Raw genomic sequence first — 21,898 nt, 5'->3', positions numbered from 1 at the left:
TTTGGGAGGTTGTTGTATCATGTAGTGGCGTCATCCTTCTATTGTATAGTGTGTTTATGGCTGGTGTCCGGCGCCCAGGACATCTTCCTTTGGAGAATTGGGTAATGCTTTCATATGTGGCTTCATGATCCATGCATTCCTGAATGTGTCCACAGAATGCCTCTATACAGGTATCTGCAGTCTGGTCCATATTTTCAACAGGCCTTGGGCCTTTGAAGGTTTCCACATCATTTATGAGGGGTGTGCACTTGCTTGACATGAGCTGTTGACAGACGTGCCGCCCTCCAGACAGAGCAAGGGGAGGGTCACAGTCAGCTACCTGTTGGGACGTACCTCCCTGGACCACATGGAAAGAGACACAGAGGAGCTCTTACAGCACCCTCTCAAACTCAGGTCTCCCACACAGCCTTCATGCTGACACAGGAGAGTTTAGATTATCCTGCAAACACCATCATACTGGGTGATGCCAGCTACCCAAACATAGACTGTGAACATTACACAAGCCACAATACCCAAGCTCTAAGGTTCCCATTGATCAGACATTCTTTGGCTATGGAACAGGTAACCAACCTTCCCACAAGAGGGGCAGATATACTAGAGCTGATCTTTACAAACATGAGTACAAACTGCTCACCACTGGGAGTATATCCCTCATTGTTGCAATCAAACCATATACTAATCACACTGGAGTTCTGGATCCCCCACATATGCAAACCTCCAACACATCGATGTGTGTGTGTGGGAAATGTCCCTATTAGCAACCGTGACAGTATCGTACAGGATGCAGATCCCCCTTTTGAAACACTGATGATGTCAGGACTGTATAACTATATCACCTGTAGTAAAGTCCTCCAGTAATTTGCATAGTGCGCTCTGCTAATGCGTCTTTCTTCAGTGTCATAACGTAGTTAGGTAGGGGGTTGAATCCTGCAAAGGGAATGTATGAGTGTGGTTTATGTGTGTGCACTATGCTGGGAGGGTTAACTGCCTTTTGCCAACTGGGAGAACACACTACAGGGTGCACATCCCTCCTCCTACACACAGATGATGTCAGCACCCTCTAAGTACAGCATTAGTAAAGATTTCTCCAACTACTGCAAATAGCACACTCTGCTAATGTGTCTGTTTCTACTGTCATTGCACAGTTAGGTATGGGCTTGAATCTTGCAAATGGAAAGTATGTGTTTTACTGTTGGTGGGGTTAGTGTGTGTGCACAATGATGGGGTGGGATGTGGCTTTTGCCACATGGGTCTATGCACTGCAGGGTGGTCATTACCCTTAACAAGCAGTGATGTTGATAGCACCCTATACAAACAAAACTACAAAACAGAAGGTGGTGGTACTGATAACACATGTAAGGTAACACTTCTTCAAGTAATGTCCACAAAACGGAGTAGGATAATCAAACAATTCTTTTATTCTATACAGGCAACATGACAACAGACAACTAACTGCCAGTACTCAGTATAGTGTTACATGCTACTGTAACACGCACATGTACCCGAATATACCTAGATAGTGTTCTGAAGCCTGAATGTGGCAAGTGTGTGGATGTGGGATGTGTCTGTGTGTGCATTTCCGTATGGGAAACATGTTTGCTGTGGCAATCAGGGTACTACAGTACCTGATGCACATTACATCTTCCAACTGATGAGGTTGCCTGCACCCTGTGAGTACAGGTAGAGAAGGGATGCCAGTAGTAAACAACACAGTGCACTTCTGAAATGTGTACCTGTCATGTATCAACAGCTACTCATGTAGGGTGATAAATAATGGGAATGGCAGGTGAGCGTGTGCATGTGTGTGGGTAGCAGGGTGTGTATAAATGCATGTGTGACAGAACAGATACATGTAGCTGAATCTACATAACAGCACAAGATGTGCATTGCCATAGTCAATGTTAGCATGTGATGGTGTGCAGCTGGTACACTTTGTTAAGTAGTATGGGTGCAGATAACAATTGAGGACATTCATACAGTTACTGCAGCAAGACTGCTGGGATATACACACATTTATACTGCAACAGTCAACAGTTACCAACATGTTACTACTTATACACATCTATGTAGTCACCCTGTGCATCAGCAACGTGTTTACCTTTACCTGCACCGATGTTGTAGTATGCAGGAGGTGGCACAGTGTCATCATATGCACAGGGTGTGGGTTAGGTATGCCCAAGCCAGCCACTGGTAACACCAATTGACATGTGTGTGTATGTGTGTTTGTGAGGGGCAGCAGTACAGAGTGGACCTTTGTTGGTGCAGTGTGTGTGTGTATGTGTTTGCCCTAGGTGTTAGGTGTCTGCATGTGTGTAAGCACGCACACAGTCCCACATAATGGCTGCCATGTACAGGGTTTTGTGGACAGCCACAGACTGCACCTGTCAGGTCATCCAGATCAGTGTCTGTGGGCACGGACACGGTACCTGTGCCTGGCAGGGGTGCTACGGGCCGTATCCGGTACTAACCCAGACTGGGTACTGTCATCGGAAGCAGGGGTGTGCTGACTGGACACAGTTCCCTGTTGGGACTGTCCAGAGCCACGTGCACGTGGTCTCCTGGGGCGTCTGGATGACAGCACAGACCCAGCATTGCTGGGGCTGGTGCTGGCACTTGAGGCGCGCGAGTGGGCCCGTTGTCGTCCGCGGCCACTGCCAGCTGGTGCTCTTGCTGGCATACGGCCACATCGACGTCGCAAACGCACACCATTGCCCTGGCCCATGGACATCTGGTTGTGGAGCAGCTGTTCTATGCCCCCACAATGTCTGTCAACGACATCTGTGAAGTTACGGATAGCATTCGCAACATCATGCATGCCGTCTGTCATGGCTATGCGACATGCTCTCAGCTCCCTCAGACCCTGTCTGGTGTACCTTTCCATACGTGCCTGTGCCTGCATGACAGTTCTAAACATAGTGGAGGTTGACATACCTCCTTGGGCACGTCGGCCAGAGGCAGTACGGCCACGGATGCCCCCACGAGAACCCATGGGCGACTGTCTGCGTGGTACCATTGGAGGCCTCTGCACATGGCTGCCTTGTGAGGATGCATGTACCACAGGTACCACATTACCCTGATCTATGCCCACTGCTGACTGTCCATCACCTAGGGACAATGGTGACAAAGGATGTAACGGCAGGATGACTGTGCGCATTGACGGGGTTGAAAGCTGTGTACTGTCAATTGGCTGACCAATGGCGGACCCAGACACACCTTCCTGCACCATTACAGACATTTCATCATCATCAGTACCTGGGGCACAAGATTCAGGTTCCCTGCTGCAGGTCACCAGAGCAGCACCAGAACCTACGGGAGGAAAACATGGAACACAGATTACGGTCTCAATACATATTTGAAAGAGATGCACTTCAATACTAATGCACACATTCAGAAATGGACACATGCACTCATGGACACTAACACACATGCACACTTGGGCATAGGCACACTTGCACACATGCACACCCCAAGGTAAACACACACATCAGTACCGTGTTACACTACTCAATTTACTACCTGTCAATTACAGTTATTGTGAACACAGTCACCAGCATGTCTACTACAGAGTTACACTACTCTTCCTAGTTTTATAAATTGTTTTACAGATAATGTTAAAAAGACTCACCAGCATATATGGCCTGCCTCATTGCTAGATGGGAGGGACCTGGAAGTGTGAATAGAGTAATGTCAGTGGGCACATGTGTGCCATTCGTTTTGCACATGATACAGTACAGTAGTACACTAGTTCCCTTATACACATCAGCTGCACATCATGTCTGTATATATATCATGATGATAGATACATACCACATGCACACCTTATGTGTGCATGAAGTAACAGCGTACAGAACAGTCATATGTACATACCAGGAGTTAACTCTAATCTCACCCTTACCTCTCTTCAAACGTCAACTCAAACTGTACTTCCAAAACCACTGGCTTTGTTCTTCTTGGAGTCCAGGCTAACGTCCCTCTCCCTACCCTCTCTTCACCTTTAACCCCTCATTGTGCATAGAAACTAGCTTCTACCCTGTTTCTTTCACCTTGATGTCCTTCTATGCTCTGACCTACTTCTCCCATCCCTCCCACCTCCTCTTGACTGTCTTCCTTCTTTTCCTCACTTCCCTTCTTGACTCCTGCCTCTTCCATATCATTGTATCTGTCATACTCCTTCTACTTCTCTACCCTTCTGAGCCCTAACTATTATGTATATGGCTTTTGCCTTATTGCATAACCATTATGCTTTAGGTAGGATTGCTTTGAAACCAACGGTACATTGTGTATGACTCTAAACTGTTTGACTTCCTTACATGTATGTTGATTTAATTAACAGGCTGGTGTACAATTCTATTATGTTGGCTGCCTGTATTGACAACTTGTCTGTCTGCCTTTATTACGTTATGTGTGGAGCTTTTCTCCACAGGCCTCTACTGAAAATGAACTTATATCCAGCTAGACTATCTGGGTCAACAAATGTAAAAGTAATAACAATAAATGAATATGGCATCTTACCTGCACGCTCGCTGTCTTGCTGCTGTGTGGATCCAACCTCCATCAGGATGCATGCTTGTTGCTGTTGTTCTGGGGCTGGATCCACAACACTTAGCAGTAGCCCCTCCTGTCTGGTGAGGGGGGGATGTGTGGCCACCCCACCTGTGGCAACCTGTTGCCTGCGGATATCTGCAGCACGCTGGCGGACATTTCTTATCAAATCACTGCAGTGATGTCTCACCTGCTCATATGTCCTATCATGCATGCCAACATCATTTATCCTGCTAACAAGGTTTTGCCACAGTGCAGACCTCTCTTGCTGATTCTGGGTGGTGCGTGAGAACAGGATGGCATAGTCACGCACCAGGCTCTGGTGGATCACGTCATCCTCTGCAGCAGAGTAGGCAGGATTCCTTTTGGTGCCATGTCTATCTGGAAAGGTACACAAACAGGTTATCAGCATAGTATCTCAACAATCTACGCAATACATTCTATACAGGGAGTGTTAACTTCTACTTATTACTGATTGGTTAAAACCTGATTACAGTGTAGCTATCATTCTATGTCATTTGTACTAAGTACTTGGCCTTCAGACCAGTTGTTTTACATTAGGGAGGTTGGTGGCAAGCACTGTGGTGGCAGGACACATATCTTTCATCCATTGAAGTTGGGAACTGCTGATTGTGGGCCCAGTGTACAAGTGTATTACTTCTGGTATGGGCAGTTGGCCTTCAGGCCAGTTATTTAACATTAACGAGGTTTGTGGTCTGCACTCATGTGTGACAATAGGCTGTACTCTGCCATTCATAGCTTGGGACATCTGGTTTCAGGTTTATAGTGCCTGCATATCTGAGCTGTATCTTACTGATATTGCTACACCTTGTTTGTTGTAGAAAACACTACATCCAGGCCTCCTGGATCTACCTTTGTTTATATGCTTGTTATCTGTTAGCTTGTTATTTCACTGGTATGCTACTTCCACATAGTACACATCTTCTCAACACATCTGTGACTCACTACTGTTATCTGCATTGCTTACTGTACGTACTTCCATGTTACACATGACAGCAAGTGACTGCTTGTCATTGTTGCATTTACTTCATTGTGACACATTGCACTTAGGTTACCTGGCATTTGCTCACTGACACTTTTATATCAGTCAGCAGTTGTAGGTAATGTCAGTACACCCTCACTCCCCACTGGACCTTGTTTTCAATCATTAGTGATTACAGAGTTCACAATAGTATTCTAGCATGTCCAGAGGTCAGTTGTCAGTTCCTCCCCAGTCCAGCTGGTGAGTGTGGTACTCCAGAGACAATGTTAGAACAGATGCATGTACACAGACAACCCCTCCTCCTAACAACAAATTCAAACTCATGTGAGTGATGCAACCATATACCAGACTGGAGGCTAGGCTCTGTCTACTCAATACCGCCATAACCAGTCACGTGGCAAAGGGGATCACTCACTACACTTCCAGTCTCACGCAGACCTACCACAACAGCGGACCTAACACATGATCACACATGATCATACTTGTAGGCTCAGACCACAGCTCTGCCTATGCAGCAGAGACCTCCTAAGCAGACATCCAGGCAACCACTACCACATAAACGAACATGTGCAACACATATCACACAAAGCCAATGTGCTGAACACTCACAGCCATTAACAGTTAACAACACACCTCATACACCTGTACTAGGTGCCTCTATCATCAGGCACACTCACATCACGTTCACCAGGCTTAACGAGGTGAGGGTCACGGTGTGCAGCCTGTCAGGCACTATGACCTGCCACATAACACAAACACTCAGGTAACCCCAAGGCAGGTACAGGTATGACTCAGTCAATGTCCATGCTGCTGTGAATGGCCTGACACATTCCTCCCTGGACTACATGACATGAGACATTACAGAGCTCTCTGAGCACGTAGCCCGAGACAGTTTGACCCTGACCTTGAGTAGCATCCTACCCTCACCTAGAACGATGCCACAATATCAAGGCACGATGATCCCTTCCAACAATTGACTGACATACTGGTGTCATTCACAGGTGTGCCAATGCCTGCCATCTTGGGGTGGTATGCTTTGCTAGGGACAGCTTGCACCTGTCACCACAGTCCTATTGACATTTGGCGGAGCCTCCTGCTACACCCATAGTGCCTGTATTAGGCAAGGCTCATAAGGCAAACCCACATCCATTTGTATCACAAAGGATGAGGAAGTAAGAGTGATGCTACTCAACACTGGACGTCTAGACCCAAGGATGCACGCATCCAAAACCCTACCTAGCATTCTGGACATCGATATCTGTGCAGTAACATGAACCTGTTTCAGGTTTCACAGGAGCACACCAGTACTACCACGTTATAGCTGTTACCATTCTTGTCGGCCCCAACAAATGAACAAGGGAGGGGGAGTATCAGTATTCAATGCAGATTCCCACGCCTCCACATTGGTGGCACAGTACAACATAGGTGTTAGGTCATTGAGTACAGAAGACGTAGTTGGGGACCTGGGGAAGAAACATGGTAGCGGTCTGTCATTTGTCTAACACATGGCCAACGTGGATTGACAGACATGTTATATAGCCCAGCTAATCATGACTGATTCACATGTATGGCAGGGGAGGTCATTGTGCCTCTGTACTCATCCATCATCAGGCCTATAATTGCATACAATGCACCTTTTGGGATGTACCTAACCAGACACCTACAGCAACTGGTACAGGACAACAGTACATCATCAAGGGGATGCAATGGCTCACACAGATGTCATATGCTGCCCAGGTAAAGTGAATCCAGCTGGACTCAGTGGCATACTGCCTGTTCAGAGGCAATCTGTGCGTGCCATATACAGCCATGTCCTACCTAGCAGTAATGAACGTGATGCACCTCAGGCAATCAGAGTCCCATACAGCCACATGCTCAGGAGAGCTGGAGCTCAGCACTGACATACATGGACATGCTGGAGGGGCATATTCCTAACCGAGAGGCTCCCTTCACTCTGTAATGAGCTCACACTACTGGTTAGGCAGAGTCCCTCATTGACTCTCTTCCATAGGAATCTGGATGAGTGGATGGAGATCATAGTTGTACCCCAGGTATCACTTCTATGTCACTGTTAGACAGAGGCACAGTATACTAAAGTCGGACAAGGGCATAGCAGCATAACTTGTGATTGGGTGGCAAAAGACAAACACATTCTACTAGGCTTACCAATGCCCTAGGGCAAATAGCCTAGTATGAACCTATGAACTGTTCATTCTCAACTGTTCGAGCTCATTACAGAGTGAAGGAGCCTCTCGGTTAGAATTTGCCCTCCAGCATGTCCATGTATGTTCTATTCAGTCGCTTACTGCTTGCTCAGAGGTGACCTTTGCCTAACATACAAGGCCATGTCAAACCCAGATTTGATGAATATGCTTCACCTCAAAAAATCTAGATCCATCAGAGCCACAAGGGTGGGAGACTTAAACCTCGACACGGCTATTAATAGGACATGCTGGAGGGATAGATTCATCACCCAAAGACTCCCTATGCTGTGGAACAAAATCACGGTATATGTGAGGCAGAGCACCTCTCTGGCCTTGTTCAAGAGAAATCTTGACCAATGGATGGGAGATCGCAGATATACCCCAGGGATTACCTCAGTGTCACTGCTCGACAGAGGCACAGCAAAATAATGGGTATGGTTCCCCATACTAAAGGGGTGGTGTAAGCCACAAAACGATGGGCTAGGCTTGTAAATGCCCTCGGGCAGATAGCCTAGTATGAACTTATGAACATGTGTGTACTGCTATAGTACTTCTGCCATATGTTGCATGTGTGTGTGTTGTGGGGGATGCACAGGTAATGGCCAGATACGTCTGCACTGGTGACACGTCTGACACATTCTGGGTGTTCATCCATACATACTGGATGTGTGCTGCCATCCAACCCTGTGATGTGGACACACATTACTCAGCCTGGATATACATATCCGAACAACACCACAAGCACAGTACACTACCTTGCTATGTATGCATGTTATTGCACAGTTATTCAGTAGTTATGGCAGTGATGCTATCCATGCAGCCCACTGGGCCAGTGGAAGCCACAACACACACCGCCAGCACCTTTGCATATGCTTACCACAGACATCCCACATACTGCATGTACTGTGCACACAGTTATCTAACCCAGAACAACTGCACACCACTTATTAATCCTGTCCAGTGGACTACAGATACAGGCATATTGTATAACAATAGTAGGAGGCTACTGCAGCACAGGGCAGATTCACATGACGAGAAGGCATCTGTTGTCTGCAGTGTTAAGATGCTTCACATTCACCAAATGCACAGATATTGGCAACATTGTTGCAGACAGTTTAGGTGCAGGTACCCCCCCCCATTGTCCTACACACGTGTTATTAGTTATCCCAGATGACTGTAACCTCCCTATCCTCTCACATGTCCAGGTGAGAGCCACCCTCATCATTGCAGAACACATATCATCACTGTTACGAAATGGTATCCCTGGATGTGTGCTACATTCACCCCTGGAGGACATAGCACCACATGACAGACTGATATTAATCCCTGGCCATACTACAGGATATGTACCTGAACAGTGCCATACATACACAGTGGTCCCACACCAATGAGGAGGAACCTCTACTGACCCTGGGAACTACTGCATCATATGCACAACTGGCCTTGTGTTCTAAGCTATGGAAGTGTTAGTTATGGCCCACATGTACAACAATATTACATATGTTTATATTTCATGACTATGTACACATAACCTATCTCATGGACATACCTATAGATAGTGAACTATGATACATTTGGAGGTGTCACAGTATACACAGGATTAACCTGCTACTTTGCATTACCTGTGTTTGTGGCAGCTGTTGCTGTGCCAGTGGTGCTGCTTGCTGCTTGCTCCTTGCTGCTTGCTGCTGATTTTGCTGCTGGCAGTCCTAATATTTGTTTGGTTGTTTGGTTGTTTGGTTGTTTGGTTGTTTGGTTGTTTTCTCTCTCTCTCTCTCTCTCTCTCTCTTTATCCGTAGTGTTTGTGCAATGAATGTATTGTGTGAGTGTAGTGTGGGAACTCAATGCTTTTGTAGGTATCTGCATAGGTCCATGTGATGGCCTCTGCACCAATTGTAAGGCAGCATTTGCTAATTGCATGCAGCTGGGTGTGTACTGATTGCATGTCTCACTGTGATTTCAGGACACTGCTATAAAAGGGTATGTGAGATAGGCGTTGCCCTTTCAGATTGTAGGGCGTGGACCATGCTGGTATGCTGTTGACAGTGTTTTGTGAGTGTGAAGGTTAGTACATCTACCATGCTTCATGCTGTGTTGTAGATTCAGGTTGCTGCATTTATCTTGCCTGTTCCCTGTAGTGAGTGTGTATGCATACTGACACCTACAACTATATGTCATATGTATTGCTATATAAATATATATATATCTGTGTACATATACATACTTTCATATATGTACATTAGCTGACATTATTGGGTACAAGCTAACAATTAGCAGGGCTGTTTCTGTTAACACTACACTAGTATGGGAATCCAGTAATTGGGACTATAAAAGTCTGCATGACATGCTTTGGGTAGTAGACATACTATATTGCCTTTATCTTCATTCCTACTATTACATGTTCCACTTATTTAGCACTATATTCCTGTATGAGAGTTTTGGCTTAGTGGTAGGTCATACAGACTAGTGTTACAATGGTCTTGTGGTAGGGCCTACTAGTATGCTCATATTCTGCTTTTGAGTTGAGTATAGGGCCTATCAATCAAAGTGCTGGAGGCACCTTTAAGCAGTTAAAGGGCTTAGTAGGTCTCACAGGAGCCAGGCTGTGTTGCAGATTCTGGTTGCTGCATATATCTTCACTGTTTCCTGTAGTGAGTGTGTATGGCTACTGAGACCTACAACTATATTTCATATGTATTAATATATATTTATATATATGTATGTGTAGATATACATACCTTCACATATGTACATTACCTTACGTTACTATGTACAAGCTAACAGGTAGCAGGGCTGTTTCTGTTCACACTGAACTAGTATGGGAATCCAGTAATTTGGCCATTAAAACTCTACCTGACATGCTTTGGATAGTACATCTCCTATATTGCCTTTATACTGATTCCTACTATTACTTGTTATATTTATTTTAGCACTGTGTTCTTGTGAAGCAGGCATGGCTTAGTGGTAGGTCATACAGACTAATGTTACCAAAGTCCTGGGTTCGAGACTGACAGTGGGAATTTTTTTACTTTGCAAACTTTCAAACTGAGTACAGGACCTGTCAATCAAAGTGCTGAGGCCACCTTTAAGCAGTTCGAAGGGTAAGTAGGTCACACAGGGGTCAGGCTGTGTTGCAGATTCAGGTTGCTGCAATTATGTTCACTGTTTCCTGTAGTGAGTGTGTATGGCTACGGAGACCTACGACTATATTTCATATGTATTAATATATATTTATATATATGTATGTGTAGATATACATACCTTCACATATGTACATTACCTTACATTATTATGTACAAGCTAACAGGTAGCAGGGCTGTTTCTGTTCACACTGAACTAGTATGGGAATCCAGTAATTTGGCCATTAAAACTCTACCTGACATGCTTTGGATAGTACATCTCCTATATTGCCTTTATACTGATTCCTACTATTACATGTTATATTTATTTTAGCAGTGTGCTCTTGTAAAGCAGGCATGGCTTAGTGGTAGGTCATACAGACTAATGTTAGTAAGGTCCTGGGTTCGAGACTGACAGTGGGAACTTATTTTTCTTAGCAAACTTTCAAACTGAGTACAGGACCTGTCAATCAAAGTGCCATAAAGGCACTTTTAAGCACTTTAAACCAGGTCTGCTCTCGTTTGCTGAGCTCACGCATGCGCACTGACGGTGAGCTCCGCTAACACAAGCGCACACCCGCGCTAATTTCTTTGAAAGAAAAGAAAAAGGGGTGACAGGAAAGTGGTGAAAAAGGGGTCACAAAGAGGGTAAGACAGTAGGGAAACAAGCGTGGGATTTGCAGGAGGGATATAGGTAAGGCCCATAAATGCCCATGTCTTTGGCAGCAACAGCTGTGCATTTCCATGTACTTTGGTGAGACATTGGAAACCTTTCACCCCTGAGAGAGGTGTCAGGACAACATTAATATTTGTTGTAGAGCCAATTGTAATTAACTGTTTCAATGTCAAGCAGACATGTGTGCGACATGGACAGCTATGTATGGCGTAATTTTTTGTGGGTACAGAGTGCCCTTTTTTTTTTTTTTCAGGTGAGAGTGGTATGTCAGGTGAAGGAAGTCGGTATAGCTGGGGAGGTAGGTTGGGTAGGTTAACAGACAAGACAGACAAGACGCATACAGGGGCGGTGTATGACACACATGGGGGGGTTACACAATTGACGGGACGGAGGTTGGGATTTCCAAGATGCATGAGCCCACAGATGGCAACAGTGGAACTGATATCCCCACCCATAGGCAGTTGCCACTGTTCCTTCACAGCCCAGGACGGGGCTGTGCTGGGGGCTGTGTAGGCGGGGCAACAGCTGGGGACGTTAGCTGTGCCACACGAGCCTCAAGCTGGCGTAGGGGCCCAAGTACAGTGTCTTGGATCTCCCTTCGCACCACAGACCGGACACCGCGGAGGGTGAGTGGATGAACCCCTCCGGCCACACTTGCAGAGGGGGGACCGGCCCCATCCCCTGCAGCGCTTCCACCCGAAGGTGGCACAGGGCCACCGGAGGGGGGTCTGGCCTGGGCACTAGTGCCAGGTGCAGGCGCCAGCTGAGGTGGGAGAGGTGGGTCCGCTGGGACCCGCCTTCCCAAGCGTTCTAGGCTTGTGAGTTGTTATGTTAGTTTGGGTTAGTGGCATTTTATTCCATTCAGATTAGTTGTAACAGCATGCATTGGTATTCCCATCAAACAAACACCCAGATATTAACACCATTGAACAAGGGGCATATCAATATCACATGCATTATTTGAACAGAAATACACAGTCAAACAACATGCAGGGTTGATTAATGGCAACAGGCCATCAGATTTGCAGGTATGAACAGGGCACATGCACGAACAGACATGCATATATTTTTGAAACGGACAAATGTCCATGATTAATGAAATGTTCACATACCATTATTTAGTGGGTGTTGTTATATGGAATTATAGGGTTGGGCGGAGATAGAAAGTGATGACACATTCATATGTTACACATTGATTTACATTTGTATAAGGTACACAATTAAGTTGAGGCTGATGTTTCAAAATAAATTTTATTTGACTGTCAAGCTACACCTGTTACAAATACATCACTATCCTACTTATTTTGAATTTGATCAGATACATCATCCTGCTACACTTTGATGACAGGACAGGGGACAACTATGGCTGTTTAGTCTGTCAGATAATCATTCATTCTATCTGCAAATTGTTTACTGTGATCACCATATACAGCATTTGGCCTAGACATTCCAGATTCTGACACACTGAAATCAGTTTGGGATATTAAGTTGTACTTCCCACATGCATTTAGTTCTGTAGAAACACACTGGGGCTACTATATTCAGGGGTTATTACTACTTTATTTATTCATACATGACCCTTTCTGTCACTCTCACACATCCTGCAACTTCACAGTTCAGGTTGGTACTTCTAGGCTTTGTTCACATGTTAGACTGGTGGTGATTCAAACACTTTCCAACAGCCTCACTTCTGTCATGATTCAGCATTTCAACAGGGATATATCTCACATATGACTACCTCGGATTCTAAAGCTGTACTCTTGGGACTACTGCAGGTTACACTATATTTAATTCATGGTGGGACATCTGTATTACAGCACTGTTTAATTCTATCAATTATATTTCCAGTTACACTTGCATACTGATGAACTTGTTGCAGCCATACCTGCAGACTTACAATTCCTGCTTGCACATTATATTACTTTTAATCAATACACTGCAGTGTTCTGATACATGCTACAGTACAATATTTATTTACAAGTAATGGGTGGGGTTACTAACCTGCATGGTGGCGCAGCCGCACCAGCCTACGGCCATACATCTCGCGATTCACAGAGCGGACACCTGCAGCTGTAATACGAAAGAAGTAATATTGGACTACACATCTCCATGGTATCGGCCAGTTGAAATCCTTACATACATAAGCAAAATGTAACTTACTCAGTAGTGGGGCGTTGGGCATATCCCGGGCCTCCTGGATCCATTCGGACAACTGGTCTTCCTTGCATCGCTTCAGGTCCGCATGGTGGTATCGGACCTGCTCACCAGTGCGTGGAATGCCAGTAGCACTGGTCAGATCACGAGCCAACTGGTCCCATGCCTCTGCCCTATACGCTCCCCATGAGACCTGGCCCTGCATGAGTTGGGCCTCGTGATGATGGACAAGGAGCCAGACCATGTATCTGGACTCCTCAACGCCCCAACGCTGTGCTCGAAAGCAACGTCCCTCACCTACTCCACTCATTCTAACTGCAGGTCTGTTCTACAATCGTTTCTGCTGTGTATTCCCGCCTATGGGGCTTATATATGCCGCTTTTCCCGCACATTTCTCTGATTGGCCATTTTGGAATTGTATCTACTTCACTGAAAATGCTTTCTCATGCTCCATTCTGGATTTTATCCCATATATATGCTATTTCTGCATTTCATGGCATTGTTGTCATGGCTTAGTGGTGAAGTACCTTGACTCTAGTGCATGGTATTCTGGGTTCGACTCTGGCAACTGACTTTTGATTTTCCTGACAGAAATGAGTTGAGGACCTGTCAATCAAACTTGCCAAAAGCACTTTTAAGCATTTAAAACCAGGTCTGCGCTCGTTTGCGCGGAGGTAACGCATGCGCACTGGCAGTTAGCTTGTGGGAGCGGCGCTCAAACGGTGTGCGCTGGGATAAACCTTAATTGGCTAGTGACACACATGTTCAGCTAAGCACAGCTAGTTGCAAACGGTTTCAGCCTATTAAACCGGTGCTTAGCAACGAGCATACAGTTTGCAGCTTTTTAAACACTACTCAGCTACGGGCATTCCGTCTCACAGCAGCTTAGCTATCAGTACATTTCTGACTATTTTTATTATTGTGTTACTTCGGAATATATGCTCCATTTCATTCCATTTTACAAAAGGGAATACATTTACATTTGTACAATACTGTCAGGGGGCTTTTTCGTGCTTATTTACAAAAAAAAAAAAAAAGTTGTTGTGGGGGCTCGAACCCTGCCTGCCTACTCTTAGGCCAGCAACTCTACCGCTAAGCTATTACTTCTTGGCTTACTTTGCATATTTAGTTCTTATATCCTTTTCCACTGACTGCTAACTGTGATTGCGCTAGTAGCACACCCGCGCACACAGTAGCAAACATTTCCGGGGTTTAAAAAAAAAAAAGGTTTTAATTTAATTTTATAACATCTCTTCACTTTATACAGTGATGGTCTATCGGGGCATGTGTTGTGTAGTGTGTTTATTCACATTTCCATGGCCTCTCTCGTGGCTGTTTACTTTCAGCCATTCTAGTCTTCCGGGGGCGTGTACGCTTGCAGGGCTTAGCCTACAGACACGCCCCCTACTCTCTTACATGGACCGTGTAAGAGTTACTAGTGTGATTCAGCATGCCTCATGCACCTCATGCATATGCATGACATGCTGACATCACACAGTTTCACTGCAGCCTCCGTGTAAGAGTTATAACTCTTACATGGAGGCTTCCTGAATCTGGCCCAATGTTTTTAAGAAAATATTGAGGGACATTCTACAAAGTCTCTTGCCTGGATTGCATATCCAGTTTGTAATTCTTGTTAAATTAATGAGTGGCACATCAAGTCACAGACATAAATACATATTGTATAAAAGGTTTCAAAAGGCATCTTCCATTGGAAAGCAGCTATTCTACTTCTTCAGTGTTCTTGGTAAAGACTCATTCTGCTGACCGCAAAGAAAGGGAGTTTTTTGTTGTTGTTTTGATCTAGTGCATGCAACATTGTTCGGATACTTTCTGGTCTTCTCTGCCTTTATTAAAGGAATTTAAAAACTGTGGGCCTTTACATAAGGATCTCTTTCTCTCTCTTTCTGAAAACAATCTCTAAGTGGGACATCCAGGCAACAATAAAATATTGTTTCTTTTTAATTTTCAAAACAAGCAAAAGACAAGGTACCTCAAGTAGATAGTGAATAAGTCTAGTGTTAGTCCCATGACTTATTTTATTTATGTGTTTATGGGTTTATGTATTACTTATTTACTTACCAGTTTTTGACTAAGGTACAGCACCGGTTCAGGTGGACTGGTTTCAGGCTCAAACAAGGAAAAGTGAGTACAAAGGAAAAGTTGGCAAAGAAGTAGTTTATATTACAGACAAACTATACTGTGGTTGAGTCTCCGATCATAACCAGCTTATTATGCGCCTAAGACAAGAATGCCAAGACATTCGCCTGAAAATGAAGCTCAAGAGGGAAATCTTGAGATCTGTGTCATGAACACATAATAAGAGAGAGCTAGGATTGGAGATCCAACCATAATTCTTCATAGTACATGGAGCTTTATCTGCTCCATGTAGTGGCAGATATAGAAAAAAAGAAAGAAAAAGTGTGCAAATATGAAACACTTAGTGAGCACTGTCAAACAGATGACGGACCTCTCAACTTCTTCTATGGTGGTAAAAGCAAGGAATTCTAGGGAGGGTGGCAAATGATTAAAATCAGGTACAGTTTTTAAATATTACTCAAATTCACTTACAAAAAATCAATATTGCTGGAGGTTTCGCATCAACATGGGTTTTCTGACCAATAAGGAGAATAAAACTCTAGTGTCTGGCATCATTGGCTAACTGTAGTTCTCAGCTATTTACCAGAAAATCAAAAATTTTATAGGACAGGTCAAAAATATGAAGCAAAATCAGAGCCATTCTGCACAATCAGAGACACTGGAGAGGTACAGCAGACAGAAATGGAGTGTTCTTCTGGCAAAACGTAAACAACTTTTAAAAATTGTTTGACACTTTTGCTGTCACACTTTCTATTTTTAAGTATGGAAGAGTGAAAGTCTAACAGCTCTTAAAAACTGTTTCACCTTCTTACTGTTCTTTGCTGAACTGTACTGTTCCTTGTTAATCCCTAGCATAAGACCCAATCTTAGGCATTAGGGTGTGCTTAACAAGGACTTAATAAACACCTCTAAGCACTCATGAATGTGGGATTAAAAAGTAGACATTTTAGGTTTTCCACAAAAATCACCAGAGGCCAGATGTTTCCTGATAAATTAGCTTTTTCAAGTTTATACATTTAAGAACAAAAGATGACTAGTTAGCAGCTTGATGGCTAACCACAACATTCTAGTGCTCCATAAAATAAATCCAAGCTGTGTTTAAAACTTTACATCCAACTTTATTAAAATAAAGAGCATTATAATAAACATTTTTGTCCTGTATACCCACAGGACTTCTTCAGAATAAACCTTCCTAACAGCCAGTAGTTTAAATTACCTTCTAAAATAGTGGTCACATGATCCTCAAGAAATCTTGTTCACGTGGTCATTAAGAAACCTTTCCTTCCAGCATTTAAAGTGACAAGCAACTATTATTTGTCAGTGCATTATTACCAAGGTACATTGTTTTAATAACACATTATATAATATAAAAAAATAAATGTTGAAATAACATTTTAAAACTTTGTAAAACTCACTTATGGCAGGGGCAATGTGACAAGAGAGGTACCAGAACTAGGACTGATGACTGCAAATGCCTCTTTCATCAATGTTCTAGAGTTTTCCCCAGATCGATGCTAATAAAGGAGGTGGGGGAGGCAGACTGGCCTTGCATTTCTCAGGCCGGGACTTCCTATGCTATTTCCCTTAATTTCTTCTCTAGTTCTGGCCCTTCATTCTCTCTCTTTGAAGGCAAAAGAAGACATGACTTCATTGTGAGCCCACAGATTTTTAATCACTACCATGTTGACCATAGGGAAATTCTGGCACTCATTCTGAAGATGTATCTGGAAAGAAGAGACATTCATCTCCTTAAATTGGCATAGGTAAATGTTAAATGGGACTGACAGCATTTAACATTATTAAACAAGCAAAATACTATTGCTTTCATGTCCTGCTGCTTAAACTAATGACTGCAGACACACTAGATAAAGACTTAGACATCAAAAAGGTGGACACAACAGCATTACTTCATTCTAAAATTGGTAATCCCTTCCTGAATAAAGGAACTTTGGAGCACAAGATAACACAAACAATCGACATTACTTCCTGATGCTGAAGGTAACCATCAGCCATTAGAAGCAGCAGAATATTTAAAATCTGTAGAAGTTAAGATGACCTAAAGTTTTCTCTGATTAATTAATACCAGTAAAATTGCATTTGATTTCAGGTCTCCCACAAAATTATCCAAAGCCAAATGTGCTTTCTGATCTGTAACCCTGACAAAGTTTAAAAACTGAGTACCTGCTGTGGGGAATAACAAAGGTACTTCAAGCAAGTTGGTATTTTTTAAAATCAGACAACGGAGACAGATGCTTGCAGTTGCATACGTATGCTATAACATGTTTATGGTGCAAAGAGACATTCTAAAAAAACACGAGCATTTTACATCCCATCTTTTAAAATATGAAATAAAAACACTACTGTTTTCAAAGGAGTACAATAGTTAGGGTACATTTAAAAGCAACTGATATGGTAAGGGATTCTGAATGTGATTGATTTTTTTGTACTGTGCCTCAAACTCATTTTTTAATATAAATATACCAGAATACCTTGGATATTAGAATGCCATTCCTTCACACAGACTCACAATTACCTTACACTTCTCTTCTAGGAATGACTTCGGGATGAGTTGGAAAGGTAGATGTGTCTTGATTATACGTGGAGACTGCATTTGTTCTGCATGCTTGACTCCTACAAAGCATAAAAAGTCTTTGTAATGACAAGGTTTATTATGAGCAGTCTAACAATTTTTGTCATGGAAACTCTCAGTGAAATCTTGGGTGCACATTATCACATGATATTATACATTGCTTCTAGCAGGGTTATGTTGGAAAAACAAAGTAACACATGGGATGTTGTTAGATTGATTTGCAGACACTAGGTAAGGTACAGTTGCCTTTCAACTGATATGAGGTCTTAGCTAGAAATGTCTGTCATCATACAGTAACTTTACTCTTCAGCAATTTGCCAGAAAACCACAAATGGTTTGAAGAGCACACTAAAACTATGAGAAAAACTTCTATACATTCTGTGAAATTCTGGAGAGATGAGAGGTATGACACCCCCATTATTTTAGGTTTGCCCATGATTCTTGACAAGGAAGATGAGTCCTATTGATTTAACATGCATTTGTGAAGTAAAACAAAGGAGGTAACTACTATTGTTGTTACAACCTGTGGGCTAAAACCCACCATTTCAAAGATCATCAGTTTCAGGAAGAACAATGCAACATTTCCAACAAAACTAAATTGGTCTTGGAATTGTTCTGCTGCACTCATGGTCAGTGCATACATCTGAACAGAAGAGTTCTGAACGTCTGTCGTTGGGAGTCCACCTGCTTAATGAAATTACACACGAGAATGTTATAAGCACTATTTCATTAGAACCTTATGGCAAAATCAGTTACTCAGGTTAACTGTTTTTTTTTTATCTCAGAGAATCAATAAAATTGCCATTCAATTTTGTTCACATAGTGAGGTTTCTCTTCTACCTGTACTACTGACTCCTGCACCCCACATCACACTATGGCAAAAGCTGTCCCTATTCAGAGAGACAATGCTGTTTAGAGTCTTATCTCGGTTTGCCAATGGTGTAACTAGTGGGGATGATTTTGTGTTGATAGTCAGAGCTGCCATCTATGGTAGGGATGATTTTTATTTTAATGAGACTCTATCCTGACCTTACACTTTGTAAGATGATAAGGCACCTGAGCATAACAACATATTATGAGATAAACATTGTGGAGGGTTCTCCAGCATTATTTTTTCCATCCAGATATAGCCCCTTGCCTCCTTAAGTCATTGAAGTCCCATAAGGATTCCTGTATTCACTCTGACTTAGGAAGAAGGGTCACCTCCATCCAATCTAGTCCTGTTTCACCCATTGCTGCCCTCTGACAGTTAAGACAGTAGTTAACTCTAGGTTACCAGCAGCAGTAATAGATGGCTTCCTCTCCTTATGGACATTAATATTATTTTTTTTTCTTGAACTACAGGATCAAAAGGGAAACATTATCCAGCATTGATATGATAACAATCTCATCAAATAACAGCAAATCTATGCATGATGAGCATCATAAAAATTGGATTAAACACAAGCTGACATATTTAGAGTACAGACACATAAACCTACCTTAGAATTATGCTAGACCAATCTCCAAAATTACAGTCTGCAGCCATTAAAACAAGTAAACAGAAATGCTGAATATGGTATCAGTCTAAGAGTGGAAAGGAAGGAGTGCAGTACATTAAATGTCTGAGAAAGTGCATTAAGGGCCTGAGTGGTTCTTTGACATATTTTAATAAATTCAAGTATCGACAGCTGTTAGCATTACTCACTTTAAGTGATTCTTATTTATTTAATGCTTGCTGGTCTGGAGAATGGACTTCTCCATGATGAATACTGATTTTTAGCTATTGCCAGAATCAAGACTTAGAGGTAATACAAATCAAATGAATTAGAACTATACATTTATTTTTATTTATTTTATTTATTTTACATTTGTTGACCGGGCTAGTCTAGCTGGATATATATGTCCATTTTCAATAGAGGCCTGGGGAGAAAAGCTCCAAATTATTAGTACATCGATTAATAAAGTGTAACAATAAAAAATAATAGCAGATATAATGGTAACAGCAATTTTTTTTTTTTTTAAGAGATTACTTTTTAAGTAAGTAAACGTAACAGGCTATGTGACGTTCATAACACAATACTCTTTACACACATGTGAAATATAGAAAATCACTTAATGTGTGATGTGCTTAGCACAATCTTCTTTATAGAAAACATATTATATGAAATGATAATACATGATTTGATTTAATACATTCAGGAAACCATTGTTATTGCAATGCATTATGAACCATATGGCAATAACAAAAGACACATTATATGAATTATGTAGTATATAAAATAGGTGTTAAACTTCCGCAACTGCCTAGAAGGGTAAATATTAACAACAACAATAATAATATATGAGTAACTGTCAAATCTTTAATAAGGCAGTTTAGATGAGAAGGTTAATCATTTTTGCCCTGTAATTCTCTGTTTGATTTGATTAGTTTTTACTTTCAAGGTATGTGACTTTGAGTAAGTCTTTCAATTAGCACAATGTGCATCAGAATGGAAGTCAGTTCTGAATCTCTTTCCCTTGCTGGTGTCACCTATTTGATGGACGATCTTCCAACTTATCCACTGCACTCTGGCATTATTTTCTCTATTTAGGAGGAGACAACAGTAATCCAAGGAAGAAGAACGTGTGATACCAAACCAAATAGCGTAACACTATACTATACGTAGCTACTATACGTAGCGTGTGGTTTGGTATCACACGTTCTTCTTCCTTGGATTACTGTTGCTCCTTTATTGAGATTTTTTTATTTGTTCAGTATTTAGGAGGAGACCTTAAAAATCAAATCATTGTAGAGCAATGCGTCTGTCATTGTGATAATAGCTGCACTTTACATTTTGGCAGCTGGCCCGGGGCACCATAGGATCTTGGATATTTATTTATTCTAGTTTACTCTGTTACTACTATTATTATTTTAGGTTTAATGCATCTCTAGTACCCTTTTCTCTGTTCTTGTACTTAACTTATTTGTAGCACGAGTGCTTACCTCTTGCATCCTGTGGCACAACGGGGTCCCCCATGGGATGAATATTTATTTCTGTACTATGTTTAGTTTGTATTTTCCATTGCATTAGTGCAATGGAAAACACAAATCAGACAGTGAAAAGGTCATTTTTTCATTCCACAGCACTCCTATTCTGCCCATGGCTGCTAGACTGCAGTAGTGTAAGGCAAGAAATGAAATGGGAAGTTTGCATTGAATAATGCCTACGCAATGCAAAAATAACTCAAATCTGCTGCTGACAAATGTCTTCAAATCTCCACACACCAGAGATGAACCTGCTGGGCTTACTTAAAGCTATGCAACTACATCAGTAGCTATTAACTTAATTTCCTTATTTTCTACTTTTCATAAATATAAGAGGAATTGGACAGGATGAACAGTATTGTTCAGTCAGTTGGCAGAACTATAAACAAGTGTTTGTTTACTGTTTAATCCATGAGTAAACACTTGTACATACAATGAGAGGCTGCGGTGTGCACAATTTTTATAAAAAGAAAATGCCATTGTCTTGCATGATGGAGAGTTTG

At 42.5% G+C, this 21,898-nt stretch overlaps 1 protein-coding gene across 2 annotated transcripts in view; it reads right to left on the bottom strand.

The window, feature by feature from the left end:
• The window catches only part of LOC122813766 (sulfotransferase 1C4-like), a 237,141-nt gene that overhangs the window by 143,525 nt on the left and 71,718 nt on the right, over positions 1-21,898 (bottom strand). For both annotated transcript variants that reach the window (XM_044086257.1, XM_044086256.1), the window contains exon 3: positions 18,332-18,429. In XM_044086257.1, coding sequence (XP_043942192.1) covers positions 18,332-18,429 — 98 coding nt within the window. The remainder of the gene's footprint in view (positions 1-18,331; positions 18,430-21,898) is intronic.

The sequence above is a fragment of the Protopterus annectens genome, chromosome 10.part0 (genome assembly GCF_019279795.1).
Source record: "Protopterus annectens isolate FY-2018-M chromosome 10.part0, PAN1.0, whole genome shotgun sequence".
In the NCBI taxonomy this organism is placed as follows: Eukaryota; Metazoa; Chordata; order Ceratodontiformes; family Protopteridae; genus Protopterus; species Protopterus annectens.
Note: the sequence above shows the minus strand (reverse complement) of the source record. Positions and strands in the feature narration are given on the sequence as shown.